General features: G+C 47.6%; 1 protein-coding gene across 2 annotated transcripts in view; it reads left to right on the top strand.

Moving 5' to 3' along the window:
- The window catches only part of CDH3 (cadherin 3), a 47563-nt gene extending 22418 nt beyond the window's left edge, over positions 1–25145 (top strand). For both annotated transcript variants that reach the window (XM_038538497.1, XM_038538498.1), the window contains 14 exons: positions 3906–3991; positions 5319–5444; positions 5651–5806; positions 5899–6043; positions 7628–7803; positions 8487–8615; positions 10306–10491; positions 12554–12795; positions 13192–13337; positions 14093–14317; positions 18583–18789; positions 21535–21665; positions 22060–22206; positions 24266–25145. In XM_038538497.1, coding sequence (XP_038394425.1) covers positions 3906–3991; positions 5319–5444; positions 5651–5806; positions 5899–6043; positions 7628–7803; positions 8487–8615; positions 10306–10491; positions 12554–12795; positions 13192–13337; positions 14093–14317; positions 18583–18789; positions 21535–21665; positions 22060–22206; positions 24266–24475 — 2312 coding nt within the window. In that variant the 3' untranslated portion in view covers positions 24476–25145. The remainder of the gene's footprint in view (positions 1–3905; positions 3992–5318; positions 5445–5650; positions 5807–5898; positions 6044–7627; positions 7804–8486; positions 8616–10305; positions 10492–12553; positions 12796–13191; positions 13338–14092; positions 14318–18582; positions 18790–21534; positions 21666–22059; positions 22207–24265) is intronic.
- Positions 25146–26022: the final 877 nt, after the last annotated feature.

The raw sequence follows: 26022 nt of genomic DNA, 5'->3' as shown, positions 1-26022 counted from the left end.
AACATAAAGTTGACCATTTTAACCATTTTAAAGTAAATAATTCAGTGGTGTTTTTTAGATTTAATTTTATTTATTCATTAGAGACACACAGAGAGAGGTAGAAACACAGGCAGAGGGAGAAGCAGGCTCCTCACAGGAAGCCTGATGTGGACTTGACCCCGGGGCCCAGGGATCACGCCCTGAACCGAAGGCAGATGCTCAAACTCTGAGCCACCCAGGCATCCCTTTAATTCAGTGGTGTTAAAGCACATTCACGGTGTGATACAACCAGCATCATAATCCATCTCCAGAACTTTTTCATCATCCCAAACAGAAGCTTTGTACCCATTGGACAGTAGCACCCCACTTACCCCTGTCTAGAGCCCCTGGTAACCTCAAATCTACTTCCTTTCTCTATTAACTATTCTAAGTACCTCGTATACACGAAATCCTACAGTATTTGTCCTTTTGTGACTGGCTGATTTCACTTACCATGATGTTTGCAAGGTTCATCCATATTGTAGTATGTGCCATAATTGCGTGACTTTTGAAAGCTGAGGAGTATTCTGTTGCAAGGATATACCGCATTGTGTTTATGGACACTTGGGTTGTTTGCACCTTTCAGCTACTGTGAAAAATGACACTATGGAAATTAGTGTGCAAGTATCTGTGTGTGCTCCTCCTTCCAGTTCTTTGGGATGTATACCTAGAAATAGAACTGCTGGATCATACAGTAGTGCTCTTTACCTTTTGAGGAGCCACCAAACTTTTTCACACAGCAGCTGTACCATTTCATATTCCCTATGCCAGAGTGGTTCAATTTCTGGCCAGCACTTATCTCTCCCCCTGATTTTTAAGAAATAGATTTCTGGGCAGCCCGGGTGGCTCAGCGGTTTAGCACCATCTTCAGCCCCTGGCGTGATCCTAGAGACCCGGGATCGAGTCCCGCGTCGGGCTTCCCCCGTGGAGCCTGTTTCTCCCTCTGCCTGTGTCTCTGCCTCTCTCTGTGTGTCTCTCATGAATAAATAAATAAATAAAATCTTTTTTAAAAAATAGTTTTCCTAGTAGGTATGAAGTGGTATCACATTGTGACTTTGATTTGCATTTCCCTGATGACTAATGATTCTGAGCATCTTTTCATATACTTATTGGCCACTTGTAGATCTTTTTTTTTTTTTTTTTTTGACAGATATCTTTTCAGGTCCTTATTTTTTAAAATTTATTTATAATTAGAATGTTTGGTTTTGAAATTCTGTTTTTAGGAGTTTTTATATTCTAGATATTTTTCATTTGGAATTCTACTTTTTATTTTAAGATTTTATTTATTTATTCATGAGAGAGAGACACAGAGAGAGGCAGAGACACAGGCAATGGAAGAAGCAGACTCCCTGCAAGGAGCCCGATGTGGGACTCAATCCCGGCCCCAGGATCACACTTTGAGTAAGAAGGCAGATGCTCAACTGCTGAGCGACCCAGGTGTCCCTAGAATTCTACTTTTTTATTTTATTTTATTTTATTTTATTTTATTTTATTTTATTTTATTTTATTATTTTATTTTTTTATTTTATTTTATTTATGAGGGACACAGGGAGAGAGAGGCAGAGACACAGGCAGAGGGAGAAGCAGACTCCATGCAGGGAGCCCTACACGGGACTCGATCCCGGGTCTCCAGGATCAGGCCCTGGGCTGAAGGCGGCACTAAACCGCTCAGCCACCCAGGCTGCCCAAATTCTACTTTTTTTTTTTTTAAGATTTTATTTATTCATGAGAGACAGAGAGAGAGAGAGAGAGAGAGAGAGAGAGAGAGAGAGAGAGAGAGGCAGAGACACAGGCAGAGGGAGAAGCAGGCTCTATGCAGGGGGCCTGATGTGGGACTCGATCCGGGACCGTGGGATCATGCCCTGAGCCGAAGGCAGATGCTCAACCGCTGAGCCACCCAGGCGTCCCAAATTCTACTTTTTTAAGGGTGTCTGGATGGCTCAGTAAAGTGTCTGACTTGAGGATGCCTGGGTGGCTCAGTGGTTGAGGGTCTGCTTTTAGCTCAGGGTGTGATCCCGGGGTACTGGGATCGAGTCCCTCATCGGGCTCCCTGCATGGAGCCTGCTTCTCCCTCTGCTTCTGTCTCTTCCTCTCTCTGTGTGTGTCTCTCATGAGTTTAAAAAAAAAAAAAAGTGTCCGACTTGGTTTTGGCCTAGGTCATGATCTCAGGGTTATGAATTCAACCTTGCACCCAGTGATTTATTTAAAAATCAAATCTTAAACAAAACAACAAAAAACCCACAAGTCATCTATCCTTTCTTATTTGAAGGAAGAAATTTTTTTTAAGTAATCTCTACACCCAATATGGGGCTTGCACTCACAACCCCGAGATCAAGAGTTGCATGCTCTACCTCCTGAGCCAGCCAGGTGCCCCAAGAAATGATTTTTTTAAAGATCTTATTTATTTATTTGAGAGAGAGAGAGTGCATGAGAGACAGTACAAGCAGGGGGAGGAGCAGAGGGAGAGGGAGAAGCAGGGCTTGATCCTGGGACTCCAGGATCATGACCTGAGCTGGAGGCAGACGCTTAACCAACTGAGCCATCCAGGCACCCAGGAATGATTTTTTCATTTCTTATTTATTTTTTAAAAGATTATTTTAGGAATCCCTGGATGGCTCAGCGGTTTAGCGCCTGCCTTCGGCCTAGGGCATGGTCCTGAAGTCCCGGGATCGAGTCCCACATCGGGCTCCCTGCATGGAGCCTGCTTCTCCCTTTGCCTGTGTCTCTGCCTCTCTGTGTGTGTGTGTCTCTCATGAATAAATAAATAAAATTTTTTAAAAAAGATTTTTTAAATTTATTCATGAGAGACACAGAGTGAGAGGCAGAGACACAGGCAGAGGGAGAAGTAGGCTCCAAGCAGGGACCCCGATGTGGGACTCTACCCCAGCACCCCAGGATCACGCCCTGGGCCAAAGGCAGATGCTCAGCTGCTGAGCCACCCAGGCATCCCCCAGGAATGATTTTTTTAAACAATCGTCATCATAGAGGAAGAAGGGAGTGGTGACAGCAGGAAGAAGAAAAGATTAACCAATCATCATCTGAGACTAAAGGATAATTTTTCAAAAAAGGACAGTTTTTTTCCTGTGGCACTGTCCCAGTGGGCCAGGTTGTGCTAGAACCTAGTGAAACAGTGTACACCAGTGTCTGGGCCAGCATTAGGGAACCACACGGACAGAGCATGATGCTGAGGGGCCCAGGTGGGCCCTCAGGTCCCCTCTTTTCATGCTTTGGCCACAAGCAAGGGTGGGTAAGAACATGCTCTAGAGAATACTTTGGAATAAGGCCCATCTGGCTTCTGAACCTCAGTTTTCTTATCTTTCCGAAGGAGCTAATTACCTACCTTGGTTGTTAAGGTAGTTGTAAGGATGGAATGGGCATGGTCTTTAGCTTCCTGAATAGTAGTTATCACCTCAGAGTGCTTCTTTAAAGGGTGGCTAAGCAGGGGGAGGGGAGGGATTCAGAGGAACAGCTAGAGGTTGTCCAGAATGATCTGTGTGGGCAGCCATGTAGCAGGATGCATATTGCATGTAGGTAGACTCCTAGTCTTCTGAAATGGTGACAGTCTCCTGCCTCCAAGTATGACTTTGGGTTAACCTGTGTCTCATGAGACCACCTGGGGCCGATGTGCTGAATGACTATGATCTTGATTCTTTGGTGTCAGGAGCAGATAAGGGCTTGGCCCACAAACCACAAACCTTTGGTCTTCCTCTTGAGACCAAAGTTGGAAGCCCCATCTGAAACTCCTATTTGATCACAATGGAGACCAAAGCCAGGTCTCTGGAACAGCCCTTGATCATGTCAGAGGGCTGTTGTCAGGTGTTGCTTCCCCTGATGTAACTTCCAGAAGCCCCCTCCTTCCTAATACCGTCTTTCTTCCTTCCCCACAGTGATTTGCATGGACTGCCCTGGGCAAGAGTCAGCCCTGCTTAGCACTGATAGTGATTTCGCTGTGCTGAATGATAGAACAGTCCAGGTAAGATACCACGTGCACTGGCAAGGTGGAAGAAACATCTTCTCCATGCATGCTCAGCTTGCTGCTGGCCGGGACGTCCTGGTTGCTGTAGCCATGGCGAACCACATAGCCCCTTCAGAGGAGGCCGTGCTAGCCGTCAGCTGCCCACAGCTTGCAACACCCCGATAGAGGCGCTAAAGAGTCAGGCCCGTGGCGCAAGGAACTGCCTTGGGTGCAATCACCCAGGGCCCTTGGCCCCTCGGATTCCCTTCCCACCTCCGTTTCCTTCTTTTCTTTATCATCTGGCTAAACCCAGGGGGAAAGTGATTCCAACGTGGGGCTGCCAATCCCATGAGCCTCTGGGAAGACAGACCTGAGGCATTTTGTTCTTTTAATTTTTTGAATAACTAATATAGCCACATGGTTCAAAAATTTGAAAATATTAAAAAGTTACACAATGAGGAGTGCCCGGGTGGCTCAGTCAGTTGAGCACCTGCCTTGGACTCTGGTCATGATCTCGAGGTCCTGAGATTGAGACCCGCGTGGGGCTCACTGCTCAGCGAACCTTCTCCCTCTCCCTCTCCCCCCTCCACCCTCCCCAGTCCATACTCTCTCTCCAAAAAAGAAAAAGAAAAAAAAAATTGAAAAAATGTACACAGCAAATAACCTCCCTTTGTTTCTCTGCATGTACCTAATGCCCTGTCCTAGACACAGATAACCACTGTTCCCAGGTTTTTTTCCTCCTAAAGTTTATTTATATATTCTATATTTATATTAAACATATTATATATTTTTATGTATTTATACATAAAGAGATACACAATTACTCTTTTTCCTCCTGTCTTTTATGCAAAAGCTAGTGTACTATTCACGTGTCTGCACCTTCTTTCTGCACTTAAAAATAGATGAGCTTACTGTCTCCTTCTGACAGATAACCCTACCTTTAATTTCTTTTGTATATCTCCCCACATTTTGTTTATATACGAGCCACTGTGAATACATGGTCTTATTTTCCTACCCTTTCACACCAAAGATGGTACATATTGACTCCATTAATTTGTTAAATAAAATACCTTGTTCTTTTTCATTTAATAGTATATATCCAAGATCTTCCCGTACCAGCACATAGACTTCCTCATTCCTCATTTTTAGTGCTGTATGGCACTTCCACTAGATGGAAGTATTAGGATGTATTTGATTGGTTCTCTATAAATGAACACTTAGGATTATTTTCAATTTGTCTTTTGCAGTAAACCCATTTAGGTCTCTCTCCTCACTCTTAACTTCTGTAAGTGAGAGGATGTCGGGTGTCTGCATGTCTGGGTTAAGCGGTCCCCTCTCCTTGCAGGAAAGGAAAGCACTGAAGATCTTCCCATTCGACCGTGTCTTGCGAAGACAAAAGAGAGAATGGGTGGTTCCACCGATCTCTGTCTCTGAGAATGGCAAGGGCCCCTTCCCCCAGAGGCTGAATCAGGTACAACTGCACCTTCTCCTGTGGAGTCCTTGCTGGCCGCAGGGACCTTCATTGAAAAGCCCGCTGATAGGGTTTCTTGCTCCTTAGAGCCTCCGCCATGGGAGCGGATTTGGATAAGGCAGTGCCTCTCCACCACCCCTCCCCACCTCTGTCGCCATCGTGAGATAGTTGAGACTTTGTCAACTGACATTTTCTTTTGCTTCTAGCTCAAATCTAATAAGGACAGAGGCACCAAGATTTTCTACAGCATCACAGGGCCCGGTGCAGACAGCCCCCCCGAGGGTATCTTCACCATAGAGAAGGAAACAGGCTGGTTGCTGTTGAATAAGCCACTGGACCGAGAGAAGATTGCAAAGTATGAGGCAAGTAATCTGCAGCATCTGCCAAGAAGCAGGGCCCCATGGCCAGGTGGGGAGGGCGGGGCCAGGCTGACCCCACACCTGTGCACCCACAGCTCTATGGCCACGCCGTATCAGAGAACGGTGCCTCAGTGGAAGACCCCATGAACATCTCCATCATTGTCACAGACCAGAACGATCACAAGCCCAAGTTCACCCAGGATGTTTTCAGAGGGAGCGTCTTGGAAGGGGTACTGCCTGGTAAGAGGACGGGGGAGGGGACAGCTGGAGGGAGAGGTTCCCTGGGCTCAGACAGCCTTGGGTCAACTTCTGGAACCATCTAGAGGTCTGACCAGACCCCTACAGGCTGGAAGAACCCTCCATACCTGATTTCCTCGGTTCTGTATTAGATCACCTGGGATCATCTTAAATATTCAGAGTCTCCCACTCCATCCCAAGATCCCTGAATAAGAATGATCCTAGAGGGATCCCTGGGTGGCGCAGTGGTTTAGCGCCTGCCTTTGGCCCAGGGCACGATCCTGGAGACCCGGGATCGAATCCCACGTCGGGCTCCCGGTGCATGGAGCCTGCTTCTCCCTCTGCCTATGTCTCTGCCTCTCTCTCTCTCTCTCTCTGTGTGACTATCATAAATAAATTAAAAAAAAAAATTAAAAAAAAAAAAAAAAAAAAAAGAATGATCCTAGAGTATGGCCTGGAATCTGTGTATTTAAAAATTTCCCAGAAGCTTCAGATGATCAGCCATGTTTGAGAACCACTAGCTTTGGAGCTACAAAGATCTAGATTTGAATCTTGATTTGCCTCTTTACTTGTGACCTCTTTTGCTGTAACCCTGGGCAAGTTCTTTACTTCTGAGCCTCAATCCTCACATCTGAAAATGGGAACAATGGGGGCACCTGGGTGGCAGTTGAGTGTCCAACCCTTGATTTCAGCTCAGGTCATGATCTGAGGGTCCTGGGATCGGGCCCTGCATCAGGCTCTGCACTCAGCATGGAGTCTGCTTATCCCTCTCCCTCCCTCTGCTCCTCCCCCCACTTGCGCTCGCTCTCTCTCTCTCTCAAATAAATAAATAAATAAATAAATAAAACCATTTTTTAAAAAAGAAAGAAAATGGAAACAATGTGACCTGCAAAGAATTGTCAAGATTAAGATATAATACATAATGACCTCAAAGACAGATGCTACTGGGGAGGAGTTCTCTTCCTTCCTTTCTGAGTTGTGGAGAATTCAAGAAGTGTGAGTTGGCTAGATTGCCAATATAGAAATCCCCCAAAGAAAAACAGTACCTTAAATGAGATGGAACCTCATTTTATCCTTATAATAGGAAGCCTACAGGTGGACAATCAAGGCTTGAATGGTGCTTCACAGTGTGGGGGACCTAGGCCCCTTCTCTCTAGTTGCTCTGCTATTTGGGCTTTATTTCCAAGATTACCTCGTGGTTGCTGCTAGAGCTCCAGTGGTTGCACCTGGAAGTGGTGGGTGAGGAGAATAAGCCCCATCCTCAAAAAAGCACGTTCCCCAAAGTTGTATATACCATTTGTCAGAATTTAGTCTCAAAGACATAGCTAACTAACTGCAAGAAGGGATGGGAAATAGTCTTCGTTCCAGACAGGACTGTGCTCAGCTTAAAATGGTTATGAGGATTTTGTTTCCAAGAAAGACATGAAGAATGGAAAATGAACACCAAGTATCAATCTGCCACAAAGTGGAATAAGGGTCCAAGCTAATGGGCAGAGTGGAGCCTCTCAGTGTTCTGAAAAGTGGGCGAGGCTGGAATTGGAGCTAAGAGGGAAGGGTGCTCGTTCATTCATTCCTTCTCCCCTCTAGGCACTTCTGTGATGCAGGTGACAGCCACAGATGAGGACGATGCCATCAACACCTATAATGGGGTGGTTGCTTACTCTATCCATAGCCAGGAGCCAAAGGACCCACATGACCTCATGTTCACTGTCCATCGGAGCACGGGCACCATCAGTGTCATCTCCAGTGGCCTGGACCGGGAGGTGAGTGGCTCTCAGGGAAAGTGCTGCCTACCCAGCTCAGGCTGGAGCCTGACGCTCAAGAGTAGAACCCCCATCCGTGCCCCAAAGCCCAAGGCAGAGCAGTGAGTATGCAGGTCAACTGGGAATGGCTGCTGCTTGCTGTGTTCCCATGTTGACGTCCCACAGCTCTCTAGAGCCAATGGCGTGGTGCCAAATGATCTCGTTAAGGCTGAGGAGCCAGCTGTAAAATGCAGGCATTTGATATTTTCTGTAGGTTTTCTCATTTCCTCTCGGAATGGCTCACTTAGCATGCACATTTCCCAGATTTGTCCCTTGTGTGCTACAAAGTCGAATTAGCTCCATGGATATTGGAGTTGCCTACTGTTTCCTAATTAATACTGTTGCCCAAATCCCCACTCAAAGCTCCCATTCTGCATCACCCCAGGGCCAGGGGGCAATGCCCAGACGGGACTCCACCCCCGGTTGGCCCAGGAGAACTATTTGGGTCTGCATTCCTGCCGCCCCCCCGCCCCACCCCTGCCTCTGTTCTTTCCTGCAGTGGGTAAGCAGTGGGCCAGGGATTTAAGAGAACACTGGGAGGTGGGGGACATACTCCCCTTCCCTCCACAGCCATCCATCCAGGGCTATGCCTCTGGGAGCCCAGGCTGAGGGACCCCTCAACCTTAACCTCCTTTCGTCCCCAGAGAGTCCCTGAGTACACGCTGACCATCCAGGCGACAGACATGGATGGGGATGGTTCTACCACCACTGCAGTGGCCATAGTGGAAATTCTCGATGCTAATGACAATGCTCCCATGTTTGATCCTCAGAAGGTAAATGTGCTTTCAATCCTTCTTCCCTCAGCAGGTGATAGAGGACTGAAGTTTTCCTTTTTTTTTTTTTTTTTTTCTGTCCAAGGTTTTCCTTTCTAATGAAATTCTGAAAGCAGCTCACATTGCTTGCTATCCTGTCCCACCACTTCCTAGTGTGTGACCAGAGGCAGATTTAACCTCTTTGTGCCCCGATTTCCTAATCTGTGAGGTAGAAACCATATTACCTACTGCATTGTTCTGAGTTTTCTTTTTTTTTTTTTTTAAGATTTTATTTAGGGATCCCTGGGTGGCGCAGCAGTTTGGCACCTGCCTTTGGCCCAGGGCGCGATCCTGGAGACCGGGATCGAGTCCCACGTCAGGCTCCCGGTGCATGGAGCCTGCTACTCCCTCTGCCTGTGTCTCTGCCTCTCTTTCTCTCTCTATGTGACTATCATAAATAAATTTTTAAAAAAATAAAAAAAAAAAAGATTTTATTTATTGGGATCCCTGGGTGGCACAGCGGTTTGGCGCCTGCCTTTGGCCCAGGGCGCGATCCTGGAGACCCGGGATCGAATCCCACGTCGGGCTCCCGGTGCATGGAGCCTGCTTCTCCCTCTGCCTGTGTCTCTGCCTCTCTCTCTCTGTGTGTGTGACTATCATAAATAAATAAAAATTTTTAAAAAAAGAAAAAAGGGAAAAAAATATTTTATTTATTTATTTGAGAGAGAGGCATGAGAGAGTGCAAAAAGAGAGTAGCAGGCAGAGGGAGAGGGAGAAACAGGCTCCCCACTGAGCTGGGAGCCCGAGGTAGGGCTCAATCCCAGGATGTTGGGATCATCTGAGCAGAAGGCAGACGCTTAACCAGCTGAGCCGCCCAGGTGCCCCTCTTCTGAGTTTTAAATGGAATAATCTCTTCACAGTTCATAACAATCCCTGGTACATAAGAGCTCAATATGAAAATCCTTGTCGAGGGGCGCCTGGCTAGCCGAGCTTAGTCATCGGAGCACATGACTCTTGATCTTGGTGTCATGAGTTCAAGCCTCACACTGGGAGTAGACTTTACTGAAAGAGAGAGACAAAGAAAGAAAATCCTTGTCGATATGAAGACTTACAATTTGCCTCACCATACTTGCCCACCTTCACCTAGTGAATGCCTTGTATACCTCCAGTGACAGAGGACTCTGTGCCAATCGGGATGACACCCACCCCCCTTCCATCTTTAGATAACTCTGGCTACTAAATATTATTTAGGCTTGATTAAAAATTTGTTCTGAGCAACTGAATTCCCATTGTTTGCCACCTGTTCCAGAACTTCCAAAAAAAGTTCCTAATCAGTGCCACACAGCAGTCAGGCACCTAGTCTTTCTCACCACCTTCTTCATACCTTTCTGACCTCAGCTGGATGGGTGGGCTATGCATGGCAGGGTTTAGGGCACGCAGACCAGTGAGATGACTGGGGTATTTTGCCCTTGGATGTAGGAAAGGTAGGTTCAAGATCCCTGTGGTCTGTCCCAGCAGCTGATACTTGGAACTATGTGCATGTGTGTGCCCTGAAACCCTGATATATGGGTTGGGCGGTCCCAGAAAGAGTGAGTGGCATGGAGCTCCCCTGGAATTGCATGGAGGATCCATAGCTGGTGAAGAGTGGAACAGTCTCAGGGTGGGTAGAGAGCCCTCTGCTCTGACTATGCTGTGCTTCCCACACCAACAGTACGAGGCCCGTGTACCCGAGAACATGGTGGGCCATGAGGTGCAGAGGCTGACAGTGAGTGACCTGGATGCCCCCAACTCACCGGCCTGGCACGCCACCTACCGCATCTTGGAAGGTGATGACGGGAACCATTTTAGCATCACCACCCACCCAGAGAGCAACCAGGGCATCCTGACGACCAGAACGGTGAGTCGGTTTGGGCTTTAGACAAGGGCCACCCCTGGGTTAGTCAGGTCTTCAGCCTCCAGTACAAGGAGGTATACCACCTGCCTTGTGACACCTGCTCTGGAACATTCACCAGAATTCACAGGGAGTGTACCAGGCTTCTGACACTTTCCCATCCCTCTTGTGTTAGGGAATGAATTTGTTCAAAGTAAGTCTTACCAAGGGACTCAATTCATAAAAGAGGTCAGAATCCCAGATGTGATTGAGGCACATTAGTGGAGCCTCTCCTCCCAAATCCTGGTGTCCATGGCTGCCCCCAATTGGTCTTCTCACACAGAAAGTCTCTGTTTTAGTGGAATTCTTACTAGTTTTACATTTTATCCATAATACATATGTAGGTTTTTGCACAGTAAAATGTTTTAAGTTACTTAATAGTTAGATATGGTTGCCTCTTAAAAAGTCATTCAATAAAATTGATGCTTTAAGAAAATGGGCTTGATCTTTCTTTGATTTCGTTTACCTCCTGGTTTATTTTGAAGAATGGCCTAGTTTGAGAAGCAGGGTCTTATATAATACTTTTTTTATTTTAAAGATTTCATTTATTTATTTGAGAGATGAAGAGAGAAAGCAAGACAGATCCGGAGAAAGGGGAGGGGCCGATGGAGAGGGAGAAGCAGACTCTGTGCTGAGCAGGGAGCCTGACATGGGGCTCATCCCAGGACCCTGAGATCATGACATCATGACCTGAGCTGAAGGCAGATGCTTAACCCACTGAGCCACCCAGGCGCCCCTTATATAATACGTTTATCACTATCCTCTTCTTGCACCCAAAACTTTGTAATGCCCTTTTTATATTGTGAAATAAATTTCATTTATAATATAACTTATCCAATTTACACAATTTCTAGAAATGTAGAATTCTCTGAAATAAAGGAGGATTTTACAGGAAAAGTTACTGATAATAAGATAGTATTAGTACATATAGAACATATAGAACATAGTACATATAGAACGATGTAAAACTTGGGTGCATACGAGAAAACATAATGACATGGTCAGTTACTTGCATCTCTCTGTAGAAACGTCCAAATGCAGTGGATGCTGCGTGTCACTTGGGTGGCTCATGCATACCACAAGTCATACTGATGTCTTTACAGAGTAGCAAAAAAACAGCTTTCAGGGAAAAGCCTGAACAAATCAAATGGCAAGCTCCCCTCAGAAGTTGCACTCCTAGAAAGGTCACTATATATTAAAACCACACCAAAAACTTAGTTTATATGTGAAACATGTAACTATAAACAGATGTTTCACACCCATGCATATGTGAATGTCCGAGGGGATATTGGCAAGTCCCGTGGCCTGTGGGGACAGGTCTTTGTGTCCCTGCCCTAGCCTAGAAATGCCAACAGCGTCCCCAGTCATTATGACAACCGGAAAGGCCTCCGAAAGTTTCTACAACAACCCCTACAAGGCCACCGCCCCATTGGAAAGCAGTTCTAGGGCTTCCTGGTCTAGGTTTGGTCTGAGAGGCCCCATCAGCCACTCAGAAAGTGCAGGAGGCTGGGGTGCCCAGGAGGCTCAGACAGTTAAGCGTCTGACTCTTGGTTTCAGCTCAGGCCACGATCTCAAGGTCGGGAGACCAAGCCCTGCGTCGGGCTCGGCCCTGGAGCCTGCTTAAGATTCTCTCTCTCCCTCCCTCTGCCCCTGTACTCCCTCAAAAAAAAAAAAAAAAAAAGTTCAGGAGGCTTTATGCAAAGGACAGCATTTCTATTTGAAAGATTTATTTATTTTAGAGAGGGTGGGGAGAGGCAGAGGGAAAGGGAGAAAGAGAGAAACTGAAGCACGCTCAGCCCCAGCCTGGAGCATGATGCGGGCCTCCACGTGGGGCTCGGTCACAACTCCTGAAACCAAGAGTCAAACACTTAACTGACTGCACCCCCCAGACGCCCCAGAAAGGACAGCATTGTTGATGTTGGGAGCCTCGAACCCCTCCCTGTTGCTCCTTTCTTTCTGCCATCATAGCACTGCAATGGGTCCTCCTCACAAATTGGCAACTCAGATCCTCCCTCTCCTTCTCTCTCAGGGCTTGGACTTCGAGGCCAAAAACCAGCACATTCTGTACATCGAAGTGACCAATGAGGCTCCTTTTGTGGTGAAACTCCCGACCTCCACGGCCACCGTGGTAGTCCATGTGGAGGATGTGAATGAGGCACCTGTGTTTGTCCCACCCTCCAGAGTCGTCGAGGTCCAGGAGGGCATCGCTATCGGGGAGACTGTCTGCACCTACATTGCACAGGATCCCGACAAGGGGGGTCAGAAGATCAGGTACACGGGAGCTGGGCTCGGATGCATCCAAAAGCAGTAGTAGTATTGGATGGGCTATTTAGTATGGTCTGCATTTGTTCTAATTACCATAAAGATTGCTAAATATACTGAACATCGCCCCTACACAGGGCCTTCCCTTCCTACCGTCCCCGGGGCTGAAGACTCTGAACAGAGATCCAGGGGGGCAGGTATACCCCCTCCCCCTCATGTGTCCCTGCTGGGCCATCTCCCTGCTGCTCAGGCTCCCATTTAGGGGTGAGGTGCATTTTTCATGTGATTCCGCTTAGGAGCCCTGAGTCCCATGACACCATCTGCCAGTTGGAATGAGTAGGCTTTGAATGACAACCAGAATTCTAAGTATTCTAGGTATGACTCTTCTCAACTTTTCCATTCCAGCTACCACATCCTGAGAGACCCAGCTGGGTGGCTAGCAATGGACCCAGACAGTGGGCGGGTCACAGCCACAGGGGTCTTAGACCGTGAGGATGAACAGTTCGTGAAGAACAATGTCTACGAAGTCATGGTCTTGGCCACAGATGATGGTGAGAACTTCCTCCAAACGCCTCCACTTGGGTACCTTTGGAACCCATGACATAACACATCCCCTCCACAGACATAGCATGGGTACCAGCAAACCTATCTGAAGGGTCAAGGAAGACTTTCAGAGGAGATTTCTAAAGACTAGGATTGGCTGGCTATGGTTTCCCTAAGATCCAGGTGTTAGGAGAAGGATTTCTTTCGGCCCACGTGTGTAGTTCACTGAGCCCTGAATTGGCCAGTTTCCTAAACCTTGTAATTTGATTGAAAGGGGCTGCCGGGAAAGGGCCATGATTGATTAGTGATGTCACACTGTGACAGAGTTGGGAGTTGTGATGTGATTTGACATCTCTGCTTGACACAGTGAAGCAAGGCCTGGAAACAGGTGAGAAGTCCCAGCAGGACTGTGAAGGGTGACATCCTTAAAGCTCATCAGCAAACATTGCATCAGTCCTGGGGTGGCCAATAGGTTTCCCTTTGTGATAGATTGGTAGTGGCCATATGGATGAAGTGGCTGTAACTGTCCTATGATCAGTTAGGAATATCTGCTATCAGAATGATGGCATGATTGCCATGGACTTGCCATCACTGGTTTGACCTATGATGAGACTAGGGCGGGACATGGAGGGTCTTGAAAAGTTGCAGCTGGGCAGTGAACAGGAACCTCCCTGAGGCTGACTGGGTAGGTCATAGAGCTCAACATTCATCACCTCCACCATGGGCAGATGCTGAAAAGGGATCTATGTGTCATTATGAACAGGGAGCCCTCCCACCACTGGCACTGGGACCCTCCTGCTAACACTTATGGATGTCAATGACCATGGCCCAGTCCCTGAGCCCCGTTGGATCACCATCTGCAACCAAAGTCCTGTGCCCCAAATGCTGAACATCACGGACAAGGACCTGTCCCCCCACACCTCCCCTTTCCAGGCCCAGCTCACACATGACTCGGACATCTACTGGACTGCAGAGGTCAATGAGAAAGGTAACTGAGTGGTGGGTGGTAGGTGGGTGTGTGCCCCATATGAGGACCCTGTCCATGTTATGGTCTGCGTTTGAAAGTCAACCAAATGCTAGTTATTAACTTAGTTTAAGCCTTCAAGAATGCTCTAGCCCAACCACCTTTCTGTACAGTTCGAAAAACTGAGGTGGGGGGTGGGGAATATGGACCAGGATGTGTGAGGTATCACATAATGAAGGAGCCAGGACTCCTGCAGTGATAATAGCTCACATGCCGTGAGCATGCTTATTATGTGCGAGACAGCACTTCGGACGCTTCATAGATGAGGTTACTCAATTCTCACAGAAACCCACATCTATGTGCGTATGCGCCGTTTACAGGTGAGAAACCAGGCTTACAGAAAGTTCAGAAGGTGAAAGATCTTGGCAGAGGCATTACAGCTAGAAAATGACGCCACCAGATTTTGAATCCAGGCACTCTGATTTACCGTTGGTGCGCTGCTGCCTACCATTTATTGATCCCTGATATTACACAAGATGCTCGCCCTTCCTTCCTTCCTTCCTTTCTTTCTTCCTTCCTTCCTTCCTTCCTTCCTTCCTTCCTTCCATCCATCCATCCATCCTTATTTTATTTATTTTAAAGATGTTATTTATTTATTCATGAGAGAGAGAGAGAGAGAGAGAGGCAGAGACACAGGCAGGGAGAAGCAGGCTCCATGCAGGGAGCCCGATGTAGGACTTGATCCCGGGCCTCCAGGATCAGGCCCTGGGCCAAAGGCAGGTGCTAAACCGCTGAGCCACCCAGGGATCCCCTCTTTCTTTAATTTTCTACCACCCTCTGTGGTCAATGTTTTTATCCACATTTACAGATGACAATGAGGCTCAGAGGGGTTAAGTAGCATGTCCAACGGCACAGTGTGTGTGAGTATGGAGCAGAAGTTGAAGCCACAGTCCCAGGCCGTCACGCACCTGCTTCCATCTACTTCCCTATCCTTTCTCTTTCCCATCCTGCCCTGGCAAGGGGTTTAATGGTGTCAAGTGAATGAGGACCCAGGATATGTGAAAAATCCAGCCCCAAATGCCATTAAGGCCCCTGGAGTGAGTGACACTGTTGACTTTGGTTTGAAATGTCCCCCCCACTTCCTCTTGGGGTTGGGGTGCACCAGGAGGAAAATAGGGAACCAGTGCACACAGATTCTGCCCAGAAGGAACCAAATGCCCAATGTCTAGTACTGCACTGAGCACAGCCCAGAAAGCACTCAGGAGACATGCTGCAGACACCCACATTGTGTCAATTTTATGATTATTGTGATTTGAGTATATAATGTCGGGCACCTTGTCTTTAACAAGCCCAAGTTGGTCTCCTGTCACCCCCTTGTGGCCTAGAAGCCATTTTTTCTCCTCCCTGATCTTAGCGTTTACAGACAATGGACTCTGGAACCGGGATGCCTTGGTTCCAGACCCAGTTCCTCTGTTTACTAGCTCTGTGATTATGGGCAAGTTCCTGAACTGCACTGATCACCAGTTATCCCTATCTGTAGAATGGTGCCAATAATTGTACCTACTTCCATCTAGTTCCTGTGAAGATAAAGTAGGTGATTATGCGAGAGGCTTCTTGTCTGGTACATCAGTGCTCAATAGATGTGAACAGCCACCTTTACTAGCACTCTTCCCCAGCGGCAATCACAGATCTGGCTCGGTCAAGTGTGAACATTATGGCCAAAGCCTAGTACCAACACCTGGTTATAGTATTGATACCTGGTTCTTGGGGAGTTCTTTGCTTGTTTTGTTTTTTTAAGATTTATTTGAGAGGGAGGAGGGAGGGAGAGAGAGAAGGAATATGAACCGGGGAGGGGCAAGGGAGAGGAACAAGCAGACACCTTGCTAACTTGGGGGACCCAATGTGGGGCTCAATCCCAGGACCCCATGATCATGACCTGAGCTGAAGGCAGACACTTAACCAACTGAGCCACTCAGGTGCTCCTGGTTCTTGTGGGCGGGTGGTTATTTTTTTAACTTTTTGTATTTGAGAGAGCGAGCAAGCCAGAGAGCACAAGCAGGGGGAAGGGCAAAGGGAGAGGGAGAAGGAGGCTCCTGTCTGAGCAGGGAACTTGATTCAGAGCTTGATCCCAGGACCCAGGGATAATGACCCGAGAGCCAAAGGCAGACACTTCAGGTCTCAGCCACCCAGATGCCCCTGGTTCTTGTTTTTTTAATTTAGTTTTTCTATCTGACCATGTCCTTGTTGTCAGGGGAGTTAACCCAAATTCTACTCCTGTGTGACCTCAGTCTGGTTACTTAGCCTCCCTAAGCTTCAATTTCTGCATTTGTAAAATGAGGCTAATAGTGCCTCCTCTTAAAGTGTCAGTGAAGATAGAGTAGAGCCTTGTACCCAGTTAGTGTCCCCTTAGTTACCAGCACCACCATCATCACAGTCACCTGAGAAATCCTCCCTCCAGCATGGGGACATGATGGTGGTAGGAATGTTTTGATGAAATACCCCACATTGACCTCCATGACTTTGGTGGACTAAATATTCAGCCTGCAGAGCTCCCTGTCTACCTTCCATTACTGTACAGGAACATAGCAAATTCTCCCTTCTGGCTTTTGTGCTAAGAGGAGCCCAATGTATATGCAGGATCTTTGAACAAAAAGTTGCTTAAAGTCCGTGCTGAAGGGACGGCTGGGTGGCTCAGCGGTTGAGCGTCTGCCTTTGTCTTGGGGCATGATCCTGGTCCCGGGATCGGGTCCCACATCTGGTTCCCTGTGAGGAGCCTGCTACTCTCTCTGCCTGTGTCTGTGCCTCTCTCTGTGTATCTCTCATGAATAAATAAATAAATAAATCTTAAAAAGAAAAAAATCCATGCTGAAATACACTGGCAACCCTGAGGGTGGGTGAGCTAGAAAGGTGGGGTGGTTTTTGGTTGCCCCAGTGATTGGGGACACTCCTGGCATTTAATGACAAGAATCTGTAATGCTTGGGAGAGTCCTGCATGATGAGAAATCACACTGCAAAGGCTAATAGCTCCTTCCATGAGAAGTCTAAACTGAAGGCCTTTCTTCTGAGAGACCCCTGACCCTATATTTCTCACCCACAACCTAGCCCTCTTCCCCATTCTAGTATGGCCACACCTTGTGCAGCCTCACGGAGGCTTGGCTTCTGCTTTGTGTCCAACCTGCCACTCGCTCAAAGCCTTTGAAGGCCAGTTAGCACCATGTCCACTGCAGCCTCGTAGCCAGCACCCCTGAACTTGTGTGCATCGTGAATGCTGTGACAGCACAGTTTGGAAGCCTCTCTGATCTGCCTGACAATCCCAGTTATATCACCAAGTCCTGTGCATTTGGATTTGTTCATAATTGATGTTCTCAGGGTGCCTGGGTGGTGTAATCGGTTGAGCATCCAACCCCAGGTTGTGTTCCTGGGGCCATGGGATCGGGCACTGTGTCAGGTTCTGCGGTCAGCGTGGAGCCTGCTGGAGACCCTCACCCTCTGCCCCTCCCTCCTGCACTCACACATGCGCTCTCTCGTGCTCTCTCTCAAATAAATAAATCTTTTAAAAAAATTGATAATTTCACAGAAATACCAGTGTTTCAAATAATGAAGTTCCATCAGACCGTTGAGACATAAACATATTTGCTATTACTGTAAATGCTATAATAATAAATGGTAGTGAACTTTCAAATAGGAAAACAAGTGGTCAGTTACTGTGAATATTAAAAGATGGGGTTAGTTATCTCCAGGAACGATATATTTCAATGTGTTCTTTTTGAGAACAGTCAAGCAGCTAAAGTTGCTGAGAACTCTTGGCCCTGCCTGCCATGACTTTTTTAAAAACTTCATTATCTTAAAAATGCTGTGACTATTGATTTGATTTTAAGAAAATAAAATGATGGGGCAACCCAGGTTGCTCAGCGGTTAGCGCCACCTTTGGCCCAAGGCGTGATCCTGGGGTCCCAGGGTTGAGTCCCACATCGGGCTCCCTTCATGGAGCCTGCTCCTCCCTCTGCCTATGTCTCTGCTTCTCTCTGTGTGTCTCTCATGAATAAATAAATAAAATCTGAAAAAAAAAAAAAAAAAGAAAATGATGAATTTATTTTGTTATCCCAATAATCCTTTCCATGATAGTGAACTTGGCTTTGGCCAAACATTAATCTTTAACACTTGGCGTAAGTGTGCTTTGGGGGCATTTCTCACTAATTGCCCAGATGGAGAGGCAGTCTCCTTAACTCCGACAGGATATGCTCAGTTCCACTGTGGCCTCCCGGGTAAATGTCATCTGTCTGCTCCAGGAAACACAGTTGCCTTGTCCCTGAAGAAGTTCCTGAAGCAAGACACATATGATGTGCACCTTTCCCTGGCTGACCATGGCAACAAGGAACAGCTGACAGTAATCAAAGCCACCGTGTGTGACTGCCACGGCCACGTGGAGACCTGCCCCCACCGCTGGAAGTGGGGCTTCCTCCTCCCGCTTCTGGGGGCTGTCCTGGCTCTGCTGCGTGAGTACCGGAGCCCTCCCCCCTGTAAGGATGGGGTAGTTAAAAGATCCAATTCTACCCTGACCTGCTGGGATGAAGGCATCCCCAACATCACACATCAGTTCCTGGTACTCGTAGTTCCTGAGTGTCATTCAGGTGATGGATGTTTATGGAGCTTCTGGTATGTGCCAGGCTTTGGGGATACAGTGGTGAACCAACAGACTCAGCCCTGCTGTCATGTCATCTAGAGGCTGGAGCAGTAATTCTGAAAGTGTGGTCTCCAGACCAACAACAGCATCAGCAGGATCAGGAACTTGTTAGAAAGGCCAGTTCTCAGGCCCACTCCTGACCCACTGATTCAGAAACTTAGGGGTAAGACCCAGGAATCTGTGTTTTAAGAAGCCCTCCAGGGTTCTGATTCATGCTAGAGTTTGAGAGTCCTTGGTCTAGTGGGCAGAAGTGTTTAGTTACAAACCGAGTTCTTTATCTAAAGATAGAACCTGTCACATTTACTTTTTTCCACTCTCTGAATTGGTCCTTACACAGAAACACGTTTAATCAAATATGAATTCGGGACACCTGGGTGGCTGAGCAGTTGAGCATCTGCCTTCGGCCTAGAGTGGGATCCTCAAGTCCCAGGATCAAGTCCCACGTCGGACTCCTGCATGGAGCCTGCTTCTCCCTCTGCCTGTGTCTCTGCCTCTCTCTCTCTCTGTCTCTCATGAATAAATAAATAAAATCTTAAAAAAAAAAAAAAAAAAAAGACTGGAAAGAGGTGAGGAAGCAAATCATGCAGATATCTCAGGAACAGCAAGAACAAAGGTCCTGAGGCAGCACTGTGCTTGGTGTGCAGAAGTGACAAATGGCTGGAGTGGAAAAAACAAAAGGGACAAAAGTAGGAAATGAAGTCAGAGAGGTGATGGCTGTGCTGGGGCATCATGTTGGGCCTTGTAGGCTATTACAAGGATCTGGATGAAATGAGAAGTCATCAGAGGGTTTAGAGCAAACCAGTGATGTGATCTGACTTGATTTTTTATAGGATTCTACTAAACAGACTGGTAAGGGTGGAGACAGGGAGACTGTTAAGGAGCTATTGCCATAATCTAGGGATAAGATGGTGAGAGATGGTCCTATTTCAAGGCAGAATCAGTTCGGGTTCATAAGTGGTATCAGGAAAAGAGCCATCAATGTTTCTAAGACCTGAACAAGTAGAAACTGGAGTTTCCATTAACCAGTTTGGAAAAGATCATGGGAAGAGAATTGCCAGGCAGTCCGAATGGAGATACCAGTAGGCAGATATATAAGCTTTGTTGCAGGGATCCCTGGGTGGCGCAGCGGTTTAGCGCCTGCCTTTGGCCCAAGGCGCGATCCTGGAGACCTGGGATCGAATCCCATGTCGGGCGCCTGGTGCATGGAGCCTGCTTCTCCCTCTGCCTGTGTCTCTGCCTCTCTCTCTCTCTCTCTCTGTGACTATCATAAATAAATAAAAATTAAAAAAAATAAAAAAAAAAAGCTTTGTTGCAGGTGAAAAGTCCAGTTCACCTCCCCCCTTTCCTCCAGATTCAATGGGGAGGAAAAGAGGAGAAAAAGATTGCTGCAAAGCCTCCATAGGCTGTGCATTCTGACAACCCGTAGACTCCCCAAGAAGGCTAGGTCTGTTTTCTCTGGCCAGTGATAGACATCAGTTCTGTAAACAGGCCAAAAAAGTGGTAAAGGTAAATAGTGGTTGTATTCTCTCCTACTGAACAGCCACAGAGAGAGCCCTGGAGTCCCTTCTTTATATGGGATTAACTGAAGGTGGTTCTGGCATTAGGGAGAACAGCCAGGCATCAGTTGTCCACTACCCCCATGTCCAAATAGGCTGTCAGCCTTTCAAACCATAGCACTAAAGGCCAGTCCTCTTGAAATACTAAAACCGTATTTTACCTGTATTCAAATTACTACACCTTATCAGACTTGCACGGTCTTGCTTTCCACTGAAAGTCTGTGGTTAATTTAGGTGTCACTTGGGGACTGAAAAAGCAGACGTTGAAAAGTAACATCTGCTAGGAGATTCCCATCCCCCAGAGAATTTCCTTGAGGACCTTTATCACCGATGAGAGGAGACTGGCAATAAATGATACAGAATTACTCAGGGGGACGAAGTCAGGTTGCTGCTAGCTAGGAGGAGGCGATAGTAGGCCAAGGCATGAAGGAGGAGAGCCGTGTGTGTGTGTGTGTGTGTGTGTGTGTGTGTGTATGCGCGTGCGCACAGTGTTCCAGGTGAGGAAAGCCCAGATGAAGATCCTGAAGCAGGGTGTATCTGAGGGACTCCAAGGAGGCCAGTGTGACTAACCCCATGCAGGCATGTGCATATGTGTGTGGAGACAGGCAGAGGCCAATCCCATACACTTGGATAAGGATTAGGGGTTTTCCTAGGTGCAGGGGAGCCACTGAAAGTATTTTAAGGGATCCCTGGGTGGCTCAGCGGTTTGGCGCCTGCCTTTGGCCCAGGGCGTGATCCTGGAGACCCGGGATCGAGTCCCACATCAGGCTCCTGGCATGGAGCCTGCTTCTCCCTCTGCCTGTGTGTCTCCTCTCTCTATGTCTATTGTGAATAAATAAATAAAATATTTTAAAAAAAGAAAGAAAGAAAAAAGTATTTTAAGCCCTGGCTACTGAGTAAGGGGGTCTAAACTTGGGTGAGGCTCTGAGGGCTTGGGGGTACTGGCCAGCTGTGTGTGTGTGACGGGTGAACATTTAATTTACCCTCCCTGACTTTTTCAGTCCTCCTGCTGGTGCTCCTCTTGTTGGTGAGGAGGAAGAGGAAGGTGAAGGAGCCCCTTCTGCTCCCGGAAGACGATACCCGTGACAATGTTTTCTACTACGGCGAAGAGGGAGGTGGTGAGGAGGACCAGGTAAGGTATAAGGAGGTCTAGGGGTCGGGAGATGGGTGCCCCTAAGGCCACTGGTGGATGTGGCTGAGTCAACTAACTAACCACATCAGCTACTTTGACCAGACTCTGGCCTAACGTGCCAATTTTCATGTAGGATTGACTACCAACTCTCCTCTTCTGAGAGGATATCTGGTCCAGTGCTATAGTCCCTTTGACGCCAGCCAAGATGGCCTTGAGGCTATGCTTGATTTCTGAGGAGGGGCTGTGGAAACGAGGGGTTTCGGAAATGTCTGGCAAAGATTGTCTTCTAAGACCTACCCGTGAACCAGAAACCCACGTGGCAGGGGAGTGGGCTGAAACCTAAACTGTGGGGGGCTGCCTTCTCAGTCCCATGTTCTACTTCACCTCCATGAAGGACTATGACATCACCCAACTCCACCGGGGTCTGGAGGCCCGGCCTGAGGTGGTTCTCCGCAACGATGTGGCACCAACCTTCATCCCCACACCCATGTACCGTCCACGTCCAGCCAACCCAGATGAGATTGGGAACTTCATCATCGAGGTGAGGCCTAGGGGGCCAGCCTGGCACAGCCCTTTATTCAAGCACCAGCAGCATGGGATAAAGAGCAAGGGCTTGGAGTCTGGGCTCCTTCCACCAGCTGTATGACTTCTGGCATATTTGAGTAACTTCTGGGTTTCTGTTTTCTCCTCCATAAAATCCTAAGGGGCAGAATGGTTAGCAATATGTTAGGAATAATTTATTCATTTATTCAACAAATAGAACAATTGTTAGAAAAATGTGCAGCCAGACTAAGTTTGAATTTTTAAAGGTCCCAGGTGACCCCAACATGGAGCAGAGTTGGGGACCCTCTGTTATAGATTGCCTTTTTTTTTTTTTTTTTTTAATTTGAGAAAGATCATAAGCTGGGGTGGGGTGGGGTGGGGGTGGCGCGGGGTTGGCAGAGGAAGGAGAAGCAGATTCCCCACTGAGCACACAGCTCTATGAAGCCTCATCCCAGGACCTCAAAATCATGGCCTGAACTGAAGTCAGATGCTTAACCGACTGAGCCACCCGGGCGCCCTGTTATATGTTATTTTTAGGATTGCATCAGTAAGCACCTGGAGCTGCAGTTCCCAAACATTGGAATCTCCTGTGGAACTTTAAAAATTACTGATGTCTATGACTCCCTGCAGAGATTGTAATTTAATTGATCAGATGTGGCCAGGGCTTCGGAATTTTTAAAAAATTCCCAAGTAGGAATCCCTGGGTGGCTCAGCGGTTTAGTGCCTGCCTTCAGCCCAGGGCGTGATCCTAGAGTCCCAGGATCAAGTCCCACATCGGGCTCCCTGCATGGAGCCTGCTTCTCCCTCTGCCTGTGTCTCTGTGCCCCTCTCTCTCTCTCATGAATTAATTAATTAATTAAATATTCCCAAGTAATTTAAGTCTAGGAACCACTGGCCTGCTGGCATGTAGCATTTATTAGGTAATGATAGTGATTTTTTTTTTAAGATTTTATTTATTTCTTCATAAGACACACAGAGAGAGGCAGAGACACAGGCAGAGGGAGAAGCAGGCTCTTCGAGGGGAGCCTGATGCGGGACTCGATCCTAGGATCCCAAGATCACAACCTGAGCCGAAGGCAGATGCTCAACCACTGAGCCACCCAGGCATCCCGATGATAGTGATTATTGATAATAGCTGAGTGTTTCCAGTGTTTTTAACTCCCATCACATGTTTGATTTATCTGAGATATTTTGAAAAATAGCAATGCCTGGAATCCAGGGATTCATTTGTTTTTTAAGCTCTGATTTTTTTTTTTTCCAAACCTCCCCAAGCTTAAAATCAAATATTCAGCCAGGGTTGTGAGAACAACTGAACTAGGTATATAGCAGGTATATGATAGAAGTCTATCACAGGCTGGTATCTCATTAGCAATAAATGGAGATTTTCTTTTCTCTTTTTTCTTAAGACCCAACATGGGCCTTGAACACAGACCCCGAGATCAAGAGTCGTATGCTCTACAGACTGAGCCAGCCAGACGCCCCATAAATGGAGGTTCTTAATACAAGGAAGGATAGGCTGATGGAATTTTTTTTTTAATAGGTTTCATTTATCTATTCATGAGAGACACAGAGAGAGAGAGAGACAGGCAGAGACAGGCAGAGGGAGAAGCAGGCCTCATGCCGGGAGCCCGATGTGGGACTCGATCCCGGGTCTCCAGGATCACGCCCTGGGCCGAAGGCAGGCGCTAAACCGCTGTGCCACCTGGGCTGCCCAGTCTCCCATTTTAAAGACAAGACCAAAACAACACATAGAGGTTAAGGCGTTTGCCCCACTTCACAAACCTAGGGTGTGAAGTCCAAGCTCTGACTCCAGCTGTCTGATTTCAGAGTCCCTGCTCTTGACCCCTGGCCCGGTGCACGGAGCCCTTACCGTACGCTGGGCTCAGGGCTCAGTGGTTTTGTGTGTAATTTCATTTCACCTTTCAAAACTCTAACGGAGGGAAGAGGTATCTTCACAGATGAGGAAACGCGGGCTCAGCAGGGCGAACTCCCTCGCCCGAGCTCTCGCAGCTGCTGAGCCGAGCGCTGCTCCTAACCACCTGCTCTTGTCTCCGCAGAACCTGAAGGCGGCCAACACGGACCCCACGGCCCCGCCCTATGACTCCCTATTGGTGTTTGATTACGAGGGGAGCGGCTCCGACGCTGCCTCCCTGAGCTCCCTCACCTCCTCGGCCTCTGACCAGGACCAAGACTATGACTATCTGAACGAGTGGGGCAGCCGCTTCAAGAAGCTGGCGGACATGTACGGGGGTGGCCAGGATGACTAGACAGGACCAGGGGCTAACAGTCAGCTGCGGTGGCATCTCCAAGGAGCCTCAATCCTCCCTCAGCAGGGGACTTGGGAGCTTGTCAAGAAGTGGCCTTAGCGACTTGGAGAGAGGCCCTCAAATCTCACATTAAGGGTTGGTTTCTAAGCCTTTCAGAATGGAGGCACATGGGCGCTTTGATTTCACCTCTGGAAACCTCTCCGCCTGGGCCAGGCTTGCCTCCAAGGCCAAATTTCTGGGAGCCTATCACCTGCCATAAAATGCCCGGACCGACTCTGACCACCCCACGCCCCCCAGTGATGATGTTCTCTCTGGAATGGACCCTTCTCCTTCTTCTTAGAATGAGGCCTCTTATTGCAACCTGGATTTTTTTTTTTTTTTTTTTTTTTTTTTTTAATGCTGTCTTCAAAACATTAGAGGCGGGTCCTCAGCCGTCCCCTGGATTGCTCAGAAACCCGGGCCTGAGCTGCTCGGCTCACATGCCTTCATGCATTTCTCTCTCCTCTCCGGACAACAGGCCTCCTGTCAGAATGAATTCCTGCGTTTTTATACTAAGCGCGACTATGTTGTCCTTTATTTTTTATTTTCCCTGTTGAGTGCTGTAGATAAAGAGTGATGACAATTGTGTAAATGTACTACGACTTTTTTTATTAAAGGAATTTTTCCCAGAGGTGTGTGGGGAGTGAACTACTTTTTTATCGTAGTTTTATTGCCCTGAGAATCATCACATACTAAGCCATTCACCCACGACACTCTCCACTTCAATGGCTTTTTTTCTTAAAGAATTTATTAATCAGGAGAGACAGAGGCAGAGACACAGGCAGAGGGAGAAGCAGGCTCCATGCAGGGAGCCCAACGTGGGACTTGATCCCGGGTCTCCAGCATCAGGCTCTGGGCCGAAGGCACCCCTGAGCCACCTGGGCTGCCCCAAGGGAATACTTTTTAACTCTGCTGGCTTCACCCTGCTTCTTCTCCATGGTAGAGGAAACTCAGGAGTCATACGCTTGCTCAGGTGTGCCTGATGACGGTAAACCTACCCTTCTCTCTACAATTTTTTTTTTTTTAACGTAATCTCTACACTCAGTGTGGTGCTCAGACTCATAACCCTGACTTCCAGTCAGGCTCTTCCAACTGAGCCAGCCAGTGCCCCTCTCTCTGCAAATTCTGAGCTCCCCTTCTGTGTGGGAGAACAATTAACCCTCTTCTCCCTGGGCTGAGCCCCACCAGAGCTACAGGCACCGTCTTTTCTGGAACAGTGGCAGCTCTTGCATAGTGCAGCATGGAAAGATTTCCTCGTCTGTGTGGTAGGCTCTATATGGAAAGGCAGGGAGGGGTCTGATTCTGCTCTTCCTGGCAAGTTAAATTTAACCTCTACTTGCCTCACATTTTTCATTATGAAATGGGGAGTTTTTGTGGAGATCAAATGACTTAATATCTGGCACATAAGTTCTATTTGTGTTCACTGGTAACAGCTACCACTTATTTAATACTTTCTAGGGCCAAATAACTTTATTTCCTTCAAACAAATCCTCACAACCACTCTCGGA

Source organism: Canis lupus, chromosome 5 (genome assembly GCF_011100685.1).
Source record: "Canis lupus familiaris isolate Mischka breed German Shepherd chromosome 5, alternate assembly UU_Cfam_GSD_1.0, whole genome shotgun sequence".
Lineage (NCBI taxonomy): Eukaryota > Metazoa > Chordata > Mammalia > Carnivora > Canidae > Canis > Canis lupus.
Note: the sequence above shows the minus strand (reverse complement) of the source record. Positions and strands in the feature narration are given on the sequence as shown.